We start from the raw sequence: 12,098 nt of genomic DNA, 5'->3' as shown, positions 1-12,098 counted from the left end.
CGACATCTATCAAATGGACGTTCTACGACTATCAGCTATCTTCGGAGCCGCTTTGAAAGGTAACGCATAAATTATACCACGTTTGTAATTATAATCAACCATTTATAGTTGATAAAATCCAGCAGAAATTAATCGTAACGTGAACCTAAAAGGTATGGTCCCGAAGTGAGGTTCTGGCCATTTGAAAGTCGCACCATCGTGAATCAGTTTATAGAAGCAGGATAGCGACGTCCATGGGATTTTCGGGGAAAATAAGATCAGGTTTCGGTTATTACACTAAAAGTTATACTCCTGTTACGCTACACAGGCGCATAAATGATTGAACGACTTAAATAAAAACTAACGAGTTAAACGTACGAGTAAAAACACATTTGCCCATACTAGAGGCTAAAAATTATACACACGATCCAACTGAGTACCATACACGCGCCATTATACACGAGATATTCTATAGATGAGACTCTCACCGCGAACCAATAACGTTTCTCATACTTTCTTCCCTTTTATTTTTTTCTTCGCTTTTCTTCCTTTTCCATCAGCAAGATATCAAGTTCGTATCGAATATTTTTGTTCTTTTTTTTTTTTTGCTAAGTGGTATTAGTTTTTCTTCTTGATACGAACCCTTCTTGCATAGGAAATTGTTTCAGTGTTTTTGTACGCGGAGGAGCGGCTTAGCTAACATAAAAATTGTTAAGAGAGGATAACCACACTTTTGCCTAATCTTCTTCGCTATTATTCTTTCTTCCTTTTGTTTTTCCACGAGATTTTTACTACTACCTTTTCTTTCTTTGTATTTCGATTAGCTTCTGTTTGTTAGTTGTTTTATGCGATTTTAGTGTTTTATGGGTTCCACCGAACAATAGATAAATAGGGGTTTTAGAAACGAATTTCTCTGTTCTTATGTCTTCTCATTGTTTTTTCCATTTCTCATTGGTTTCCTCTCTTTCTTCTTATTAAATAATTGCTTTTAATCGTTATTTCAATGCAACATAGATTTTTCTGTTATATGCCTATTCGCGTTTTAGGAAGAAAGTATATGAGTACACCTTGGCCTGAGATCAAATGACTAGCATTTCCGGTTGTTGTTCGCGCCACTGTTTTGGATACGCAAGCGGTCTTGGCGGCGCGGCCGCTTGCCTTTTACGCTCAACACTTCCCTCAGCTTGTTACTTCTCTCCAGGCGACCTCTCTTCAGTGCTTGGGTAGTCCTCTTCTCGTAAACCTGCACGTAATTTTCATTGACACTCAAAAATTTCATTGAAATTGATTTTCATAATATGCTGTAATATGGAAAATTAATCTCTTTATATTTGGAAGGATCGAGCTTTTCAGTTTTAAGTGAACGTTAAAAGTAATCTAATATTTGTAAAAGTAAACTAATATTTGAACTTTAAAATGAAATGTTTGGCTACTTCTATGGACAGGTCGTTATCTCGGTTATACTTCAGCAATGGACACTTTGGTTAAGCAGGTATGTTAATTGATAATCAGCGTTGGATCTTGAAATATGTATTTTGGGCGGCGAGCGGTGATCATAAAATAATTAGCTTCTTTGTCTTACGTTTGTAAAATGTTCAGGTCTCCAGTAGAAGTTTCAAATTATACTCCACTTCGTAATGCACTATTATCAAGTACATATAATTATTCTTAGGGAAAAGCGGAAAATTCGATAGTGAAGAAATAGTAGAATATAGTTTAGCGTCACAACCACTTGACATTAATTTGTAATTTGTATCAGTGTAATGAATCAATATTAGTTAATTTATTAGTGTAATAAGGAAATAAGTATTCCAGGGAACTGGCGTTTATGTCGCTACAAACACCATATTCTCGCTTATAAAAAAAAAAGAAAAGTTAACAGCGAATTACCTTTTGCGCCGACCGAAGCTGAACTATCCTCTTCTCAGTGCGTGCACGAGGTCTTTCGTCGCGGGTGTCTGGTCTACGGGTTGCTTGTTGTCCATTTTGGCTTCTGCCGGGGGCACGTTCCGGCGATGCTGGTGTTGCGGTGACCGGTGCACTGGAAGCAACGTTTGGCAGAGCGTCCTCCTCGACGACTCGTTCTTCCGGTGCGTCTGGCGTTGGCGGTGGAGTTTCAGGAGCGATCGAAGGCGCTGTGGCTCGGTAAACGGACATACTAGGATGCTCTATCAGCAGGTCCTCTAGCGGTGATGTTTCTACGTTCACGGGACCAGCCCGTGTAAAACATGCGGGTGGTGTTACATACCACGACTCCTCCAGCGCCGTCGTTCCGTCAACTGCAGGTTTTAAAGCTCGCTTATAGCATTACTTCTCCAGTGTACGCTCTGTAGATAACTTACACTGTCGGTCATAAGTATTAGGATATCTATTTCGTACAATTATTGCGAAACTCTAGGAAATTTTACTCTGTGTGGCATTTTATATTGTATGACATGTACGATACGAATGGATTAATAGATTTATAATAAAATAATCGAGAGATAAAAGCAATGGGAAACATCGAATTTACGTTAATACCAGGAAGTGTCCAAATACTTATAATTGCTCGTGTTTTTGTTCTGAGGGCAGACCTGAAACTGCCTTGAAGAAGTGAACTGCAATATCGATGAAAGAAACGCAACGCACTATTAAAACCTCGATCGAGAAAAAGAGAACTATGAATGTAGTACCGAAACTTTCTCTAATTATAATCTTCGATAATATTATTTTCAGGTCTGCAAACACGTTTTTCGAAATTCTATTACATTGTTCTACGATGAATGTCTGCTCTACGATAAAGCATCTGACAACTAGTTTTGATAAAGCATTTATTTTGAGATGAAGATCTGTAAGTAAGTGGCATCCAAATTCATATAGCTTCTTCAAATGTTTAGGTTTGCTTGTCTCACAAATTCGTATACGTGGCATATAAGAGTTGTTTGATGCACAGATGAACCGGTATGAAAAGTTGAGCAGAAAACGACATTTATTGTGTAACAACGTAATATTTTTAATCGTCATTGTTTTTTATAGACTAAAATGTAGCTTAGGTTAGTCAGGTTGCTTGAATTCCATTTGTTTAATCATTCTCATAATAATCATATGTTTCGTTAAAAGCTAATCTATATATATGATATATATTATATATATATCGGAGTAGATCAATTTCAAATTTCTGATCAAATTTCAGAAAACCTAAGTCATTTGATTTCATTTATCTCGATATTATTTGAATTCAAGCAATCTGACTTGAAACGGATACCTAATGGAAAATGGATACCTAAAATGGAGTCGAAGAAAGTGGTGGAACTTGCTGGATTGTCTGCAATAAGGAGAGAAATTGCGAATGAATTGTTAAAAGCTAAAAATAAAAGTACACAACATCGTCAGTAGTCTGTAACATCCTGCATGCATTAAATGAAGCTTTTTGCCCGTATATCATCTCTTGTTTCAACCCTTTACAAGAATGTAATTCATACTTCTTCCCTCTATACTTTTTTCATACGCCTACTTTCATAAATTCTGCAAAATTAACATCAAAACGTCCAATGAATGAACCCCTAATTATAAAAGATATAAAATACAGTGTCTACCGAAAAAGAGAAAAATCAAATTTAATAATTTTCCATACCGGTAGTATTCAAACGTTTCTACGCCTGGAAGAATTATATAACACACTCTCTCTCTCTCTCTCTCATTCTCTCTCTCTCTCTCTCTCTCTCTTTCTCTCCCTCTCTTTCAGCAATGCAAAACTCGCACAGGCAAGCGAAATAAAAAAAAGAAAGAGAAAAAAAAAACAAAACTCCGAAACTTTGACATGCAATTCTATTTGAAGTAACAATACGAAACAATACAAAACAAAATAAATAACAAGGATAAAACACATTCTGCCTATTTCCCAAGCTCGACAATAACTACAGACAGACCTACCAAGCTTAAAACTAGCAACCACCCTAAACAGCCTGGAAGACAAGTCAAACAAACTTCATTAGGAAAACAATCGGGCAAGAAAGGCCTCGTTATTTTCCAGCACTGGAGTATTCGCATTATTCATCGCTGTATGGTCCAAGACATCTCATTTTACAGCCGAAGGGGACAGAAAGCTTCCCTTGGCGTGTGAGAGGCAGTTGGACTGCAAGATGTGATTTCTATGTGTGTTTCATCTATATACATACATATATATATATATATATATATATATATATATATATATATATATATATATATTCGAATTTCTCGAGATTCCCTTTGGAAAGGAACGTTTATCTCGCTCGTTGAACGTACCAGTACGGTCAATGAGGATCCAGTCATCGCCCTCAATCTCCACCTGACTGAGCCTCGCCATTACTGGATGGGTCTCCGGGGTTTCGTTATTGGACCCTTGCCGTGAACCCTGCGCGCCGGAGATATTACCTCCGAGTAGGTAGTTTGCCAAACTGCTCAGCATCCTGACCTTCTTCTTGCTCTTCAGCGCCTATAATAACAACGGATAACGCCTCGTTTTAGAAAAATATTCGTAAAACTTGTAATGGCACCGGTAGCGTAACACTGATATTCGATAATCCAAGGTCGATCGTGTTTTGTATGGGCGATGAAGATTTTGGAACGTTTGGTCGGTGATATTCTTGACTAGAGACTTTTTAGAGGAAAGAATACGATTGGTAGCTATTTGTTGGGCAATTTGAGACTGGTGAAATTTGATCATCGGCGAGTTAGGTTCGCTAAGGTTCGATCTGTTTTACTTGCACGATCTTTGGCTGTTGAAATTCTTGGTCGGAGATATTTTAAGCGAAGAGAATGGGACGTGTTTGCGATTGTTAAATAATTTTGGGATAAAAGAGCTTGATTCCGCACAGTTCCGTTTACTTTATCTGGATGACGAAGATTCTGAGACCTTTGGTTGTTGAAATTCTTAGTTAGAGATTTCTCAAGCAAAAGAATGTGACATGTTGGTGGCTGGTAAATATGATTAAGAGATTAATCCTTTGCACTCGAGGGGTATTTTCCGCGACCACGGCGTTCCGTATGGCAGCTCGAGAGGGGAATAAGAGACGACAGTCCCTGTTTATCCTAGATTTCGACCTCTCCAGCTGATGAGAGCTCAGTATTGGTTCGTAAATAGATTTCTTAGCTCTTTTGTATTGTCTGTTATGAAGCGTGAAGTGTTACACTTTAAAATGCAGATAAAATATTTATGCTGGAATTCTTTCGAAACTATGGTTCTGGCAACGTCTCTGACGTTAGTTCAGATTCGACGATGGTGGCAGAAGTATTATAGTTTCGTAAATTTAGAAACTCTAAAAAAATACATATGGAAATTTGTTTAATTAATTCACATATTCTGCAAAAGAACAAAAGACAAATCAAGGATGCATCTTGGCAGACATTTTATAAATTATTGTAAAAAAGAAAAAATATTAAAAAATGTGTTCGAAGATGTAAATATATATAGAGTATTAAAATATATTTCTTTAAGTTAATTTTTCTATAAAATCATTTTATATTACCTACAGGACACTCGTTACACACGCGCCAAATCACCTCGAGTTGCTGCTACGCCTGACCGAAAAGGCTGTCGAGTGCAAAGGGTTAAAATGGCTAAATTTGGTAAAGTTCTATGTATGTCGGTCGGATTATTTTCAACTGTACGGAACGCAGCTGCAAGTAATCGTCGGGAAATCTCGATTTTATCGGACAATGAAGCGCGTGTAGCAGAAAGTGCGTAGTAGAACGCTATCGGGCCCATGGTCACCATGTTATAATTATCGCGACGCGTATACGACAGCACGAGCATCATCAACGTTGAATTATGTAAGTAAAGAGGCGATGGTTGAACAGAACCTTGCGGTATGCATGGCAAATTCCAATATTCGTCGAATCCTGATTATCTACGACCGACGTTTCTCCTATGATACCTTTAGGATCGCCAAGTGTGTATCCGCGAGGCCTTGTAATTGCCTTTATGACGGTTGCGCAATGGAAAAACGTGAGCCGCGCGTGAGAACGCTTCGCTTCCCCGCAAATGGGACACCGATGCCTGCGTTTCGTTATTTATCGAGTCGCCGCGTCACGCTGTTGCACGCGGTTTGCACGTTTCGCCAGACCACCCTTCTCCCTCTCCCCTCTCCGCTCCCCACCTCGTTTCAAATTGTCGTTCCTTGTTCGCTTTTCTACTCGCCAGAGTAAAAAGGAGATTCCTCGAAAACGATTCTCGCGGTCGGAGTTGGATTTCGAACGAACCTGTGTTTAGTAGAAATATGCCGTACCTATACGTAAATCGCCTACGAAGGTTTTCTTTTCTTTTTTTTTTTTGTTTAACTTTTATTTGTCCAGCTGGACATTCGGTAAATTTTTCTAGCTTAAATTTTCCTAGCTTGCGAAGGTTTTCTTACATTTTAGAAAAAGATCAATTTATGATTGACGATTTTCACTCGTCGGAGTAAAAAAAAAAAAAAAAAAAAAGATTCTTGGAGAACGCTTCTCACGACCGATGATGAATTTTTTTTTTATTTATTTATTTATTTAAATTTTACAATTTGTCCAGTAGGACATTTGATAAAATATTATAGCTTAGTGGTATAATAATATAAGCCAGCGGGGTACCATCTTCGTGTTTGTTAGGTTATATCCTTTGTGAGATGAATTTTTGAACGAGTTCAATCGAATTTGTGACCTGTTTGATGGAAATATACTGTGACGGAGGATTCTATACATTTTAGAAAAAGGCTAGTTTTGCTCAACAATTTATTTGTTAATATCTCTTTGTTAACACTTAGCCAACCAAATTGGAAAATCTGTCCTCTGTGAAGAACATCGCTGCGTGACCGAACTGGCAGATGTTTCTTTTTGACTTTAGCTACGCATTTTCCTTTTTTTTTATATTGTTATTATCAGTTATTGTTTAGCTGGAATTGTTGCTAATTAATTGCGCTACTTTCACTGCTTTTATAAGATACAGTATATAATAAAATACAGCAATTTAGTAGTGTTAAAATTAATTAAGAAGTTACACTATCAGTTATGACTAAATAAAGTTATAATCGAACGATACCACACTGTAAAATAATATTAACATGCATTATGAATTTTTAATTTCACGTTCGAGTCGTGGTATTTGTCTTTAGTCATCTTTAATGCTCTTAATTTTACCTATATTTCTTTATACTTATAATATATACTTTTAATTTGATGTTTTGTATAAACAATATGTGAAATCGTTAAATAAAATCATTATCGCAAAATATAATTAATCACTTAAATAATTTTTACACTTATTTATTCTTTAAATAGCGAATACTAGTCATCGACACTTAGAAAAATGCGCGGTAGGGAACGTATAGCTCGCTATGACCGCGCGGTTGGCTAAGTGTTAATATGGGAAACGAACTAATTCATTGGAAATTTCGAGATTATATTTTTGCGCTAAACTTGAATATCACAGTAGCTCTTGCGATATAATTGAATATTCCTGTAAATATGAATTTCTATCATCTAGGAAATACACCGCTTTGAGATAGTTATGCAGAATGTGGCATATAATGAGTGGTAACCATTTATTTCTATAAATAGTGGTGCCATCGAAAAAGGTTAATAGAATTCCTAACCTTTATGGACAAATGATTACGCTACTGTGGCGATAGTTAGTTATAGCACTAACAATAACAATAGTATATCACTGCAATCCGCGATATAGCAATAGCAATAGAAAATGAAATATCGAACTTGTGAACGATGAATTATTTTGAAAAATACGAAGAATACGGAAAAATGTTTTAGATAAATGTTATAGATTATCAAGCAATACAAAAAGCATACTAGAAATTATTTGACCTTGCAATGACTTATAGTGTTGCGAAAGACACAAATGAAGTCGGTAAGTTAAAACACTTAAAAATACGAACTTGTATTTTTTACTGCATATTCTTGTAGCTGATACGAAATTGTTTAGAAAACACTGCGAGATATGAATTTTCAAACTTCACGTGTCATTTATTTCGAATAATCATGAGTTTCATGCATTTAATTAGTATAGTGACAAGCGTAATAACAGGTATAGCAGAACTAAATACATAATATAGTAATAAAGATAACAGGTAAAATAATTATGTCTATTGCACAAAGTATTATAATAATACTTACAGATATCGCTTTCCTGCGTTTTATAAACACTAAAACTTTATAAACACCACTAAAAATAAAAAAAAGAAAATTGTAAACACGTCTTAAAAGGTTATTATATCAAAGATAAGACGCAAATGATAGAAAGTACAGGATACAATGAAACAGATTAACGAGGACGTGCCCTTGAGATTATCTCGTTATATGAATTCGGAATAGAATTAACAAGAAATTCAATTATGGTACGCGCATGATGCATAATAACACACGATGTTTCTAACAATTTTCCGATGTTTCAAACAAGTAACCGATATTAACGTACACCTACTTTAACATTCCAAAAGTCCACCGATACCATAGGAGCAGATAAACCCAATCTGACGAATCAAACACAATTTAAACAGAAACTAGCTCGATGACCTTTGAACGAAACTTCGAATAAACTTCTCCTTTGTTCGCGACACGACCTTGCGATCTTTTGGTAAGAAAATTAAGAAGAACGTAAAAAAAGAAGGAGAAATATAGAAAAGAGCACGGAAGGAAGTAATTAAGATATAGAACGCATCTCGATTGCGCGTCTATTCAATGATAAGGCAAGAAATTCGATAAGATTGTGCGCGAAAGTCGCGAAGGAACGTTCGCGTCCACTCACTACGCACGAATGATTCATGGACCAGTGAAAACGCGACCGTCGAGTAAGCGTGCTTGGTCATTATCGCGGATAAACATCTGTTTTGCTAATTTCATTGCTGAACAGATAACGGATTGTGACGCAACGTGATCGACCGCTGCTCTGTGATCGCTAAACTGCAGACTTTTATGCAAATTCCTATTTTTATGAGCGTCGAGTAAATGTTTGAAACTACATCGTTGTAAATTTCAATCTAACACATAGATTCCTATAAAAAGTTGTGAATTTTTTTTATAGTAACTACCTGGTAGTTGAAGCGTTAAATGCGTGTGTAAATTTCACTAAAATAAAGTTCGATGCCGAAGTTAATTAAATGCGGTTGTGCGTTCTTGTTCAACCTTGAAATCACTCCCGATCCAATTGCATCGAAATTCGCCAGGAAAAGTTGAATCGAAACGGAATACCTTCTACCAATTAAAATCCAGCCCTCATTACCGACGCATTCAAACCACCACAAACCACACGATCTCGAATAACGAAATGGCAGGTAACAAAATCGATATAAAATATCTTCCATCCAGTCCACCCTCTCTCAAACGGACCAAACCTCCATCGTTTCGATCCAATCTGACTTTCAGCCATTTTTTTCACGAAGCGTAATACACACCTGGTGTGAGGTGAGGATCGTATCGATTTCGAGCGTGACTCACGTGAACCGCGAGCTCACGTCAGGGAAACGCGAATTACATGGTCGAAGCACGAATTTTTTCAAGGTACTGGTGTAAATATAAACTCGTGTCTCGACTTTCCTCGCGTCTGCATCATCGGTTATGCCACGTTCCGACACAACGTGAGTACAGCAACACGTTTCCGAGAGTCGATGCGTGCGCTGTGTTTTGCCACGTTCCTTAAATCTGGCAACCACGTGTCATACCGTGTCGAATCGCTCGGCCGCGTTCAATTTACACTGTCTAAAAATGCTGAGCTATCGTTACAAACCCTATGCATAGCTGCCACATCTCCTGGTCGATACAAAGATCAGAGACACCCTTGCCAACTACTTAAGAATGTTACACAGAGTATCGTATGGTATTCTAAGGGGAAACAAAGTATAGAAAACATGGAATACGTTCTTGAAGATTTATCAAATACCCTTGAACTTTTCGCAATTATCGACTGATCATTTGACAATGCTCTTGAAGCTTCATAGCGATTATTTGAAAATCCATGAAAACAAAGCATACGCTGTTTACCGATGTCGCGTTGTGTCTTCATTATTGTAAGTGTCTCACCGCGTAATTATGTTAATGGAATGAGTTCGGCTTTTTGCGCTTCTGTTTAAGCGGCAGATATCCTTGAATCGCGTAACTTTTTGCGTCCAATTGCAACAATCATACGCCTATCTTTTATTCTTTTTCTTTTCTCCTTTGTTGTTACCGTGTATCGTGAGACTGGCGTAATTGTTGTTAAAAGATAAACCGATTAGGCGTTATGATATGACAGTGTCGAGTTATTATGAATAGATATGACGCGATGGAATTCGAAAATCGAATGGAAGCGCGATCATCCATTAGCTATATGGAGGTTCATATTGTCAATCGTTCTTATTTGTCAATCGTTGTCGTTGTTTGCGAAATTAATCATTGTACAGTTGTACAATATATATTTGTAGTCTAGCATAATCGTATAGTGCATGTTTTCTACAGTTGGACCTTGTGGATATCTTGTATAATAGTTTTTACAGTGAATATCATATAGTCGAGTATCTTTCAAATGGACCTAATGTAATCGCAGATCTTTCTAATGAATTTGGTATAATTAAGAATTGTTATGATAAATCTAGTATAGTAGATATTATTGCTACTACTATATAGTGTCTGTAACATTGTTGAACAATGTTAAATATTAGTGTAATCAACTATTAGTTGACACGTGTATAGTTCAACCACTACAGATATATTTCTAACATCAATGTAATATAAAACTATATACATATACTATATACTATAAAACTATGTACATAAAACTATACTATAAACATACTTCAATTAAGAAAGTTGCAAATAGAAAAAGTAATAAGGAAATAATAAAGACAAAGTGATAAGGTAATAAGGAAAATAGCAAAGTTAATACAATGAATTATAGTTGCTGCGAATTAAGACGACATGGAATATGTCAAGTAATATTTCACTATAAGTAATGTCTTGTTCGGAGAATTCTATAATTAATCTAGCAACGCAATGGCCACATTTCTATTATTCTATCGTTAGTCACTTTTTTCAATCGCTTTCCGTTCTTTGTTCCCTGGCAATCTTTTCTCTTTTTTTTGTTCGTCTAAAATGCGCGTTATCTTATTTTCCTTGAATATCGCACGAATAACAAACGAGCTTTAGAACTCTGCTCGTGTTCCTCGTGAATCATAATCGGACTAATCGTACTGGTTACGGTAGAGGCTTATCGTTACGTCAGAAAAGTCGCTGATTTCATCGCTACAATTGTAACTCCCCGATATTACGACAAAACACACTATTTCGACCCATAATCGTATCTACAAAATACGGGGATTATTGTCTCACGGAACCCTTTATTGCTATGCTAACCAAATATTATTGCAGAGTATTAATTATAATTCTATATATAATTCGTAGATGTGGCATCAACGAATTAATGAATCGATGTATATGGTCAATATAGGCAATTTTCACAGTGTATAAACCCACTATAATTACTGCTCCGCGCTTTTTACAATACTTCTAACGAGATTATATTATACACGCTGTTATAAAATAATGATAGTTTTTAAGGTATTTGGTTCCAGAGTATTTTACATTTTTTGCAAATAAAGTAAAATAGTAAAGTAAGAAGTAAGAAAAAGGAAAACATTTGAAGAGATACAAATGTGAAGAAGAAATGGCACGAAGAAAATGATAATTCTATCATAACTTTCTTCGGTTTAGAAATGATAGTATGACGAGTCTTATCTTTCTAAAAGAACAATTTTTTAATTAATTGATATCTACAAATTAACACGATAAGAAAGAAAACTACCTGAAGTAGTAATTAATAGTCCAACTATATGATAACACGAAGATAAACAAGTTAATCGATGTCAATACAATAATTCCTTCTCATTGAACAACGAACTATTTTTCTCCATTAACTTTCCATCGACAAAGCCTCTTTCTTGAACCTAATCTTATTGCCGACAAGAGACCTCTCTCTTAAAGACCTGGATTTAATCCCAGCAGACATTCCTATCTATAACCACGACATAACCTCAAAGCGCTCGCAGAATCCCCTTTTCAGCAAAAAATCAAGCAAAATTAAACTGGCTGGCTGAAATTAATTCTCAATCGATTTGAAGAAGAATTGCTTTACAATCAGTCTG

At 36.2% G+C, this 12,098-nt stretch overlaps 2 protein-coding genes across 2 annotated transcripts in view; both read right to left on the bottom strand.

The window, feature by feature from the left end:
* Positions 1-1,066: 1,066 nt before the first annotated feature.
* Positions 1,067-4,306, bottom strand: LOC126874732 (tumor protein p53-inducible nuclear protein 2). The gene is made up of 3 exons (XM_050637090.1): positions 4,246-4,306; positions 1,870-2,258; positions 1,067-1,222 (listed from the first exon to the last, which is right to left on the bottom strand). The coding sequence occupies exons 1-3, from the start codon at positions 4,304-4,306 to the stop codon at positions 1,067-1,069; spliced, it is 606 nt and encodes a 201-aa protein (XP_050493047.1).
* The window catches only part of LOC126874861 (FK506-binding protein 5-like), a 169,682-nt gene continuing 159,693 nt past the window's right edge, over positions 2,110-12,098 (bottom strand). Inside the window, exons 8-9 of the mRNA XM_050637386.1 lie at positions 4,246-4,435; positions 2,110-2,258 (exon numbers count right to left, since the gene is read on the bottom strand). Of these exons, the coding sequence (XP_050493343.1) occupies positions 4,371-4,435 (65 nt within the window). The 3' untranslated portion in view covers positions 2,110-2,258; positions 4,246-4,370. The remainder of the gene's footprint in view (positions 2,259-4,245; positions 4,436-12,098) is intronic.

This window comes from Bombus huntii, chromosome 16, assembly GCF_024542735.1.
Source record: "Bombus huntii isolate Logan2020A chromosome 16, iyBomHunt1.1, whole genome shotgun sequence".
Lineage (NCBI taxonomy): Eukaryota > Metazoa > Arthropoda > Insecta > Hymenoptera > Apidae > Bombus > Bombus huntii.
Note: the sequence above shows the minus strand (reverse complement) of the source record. Positions and strands in the feature narration are given on the sequence as shown.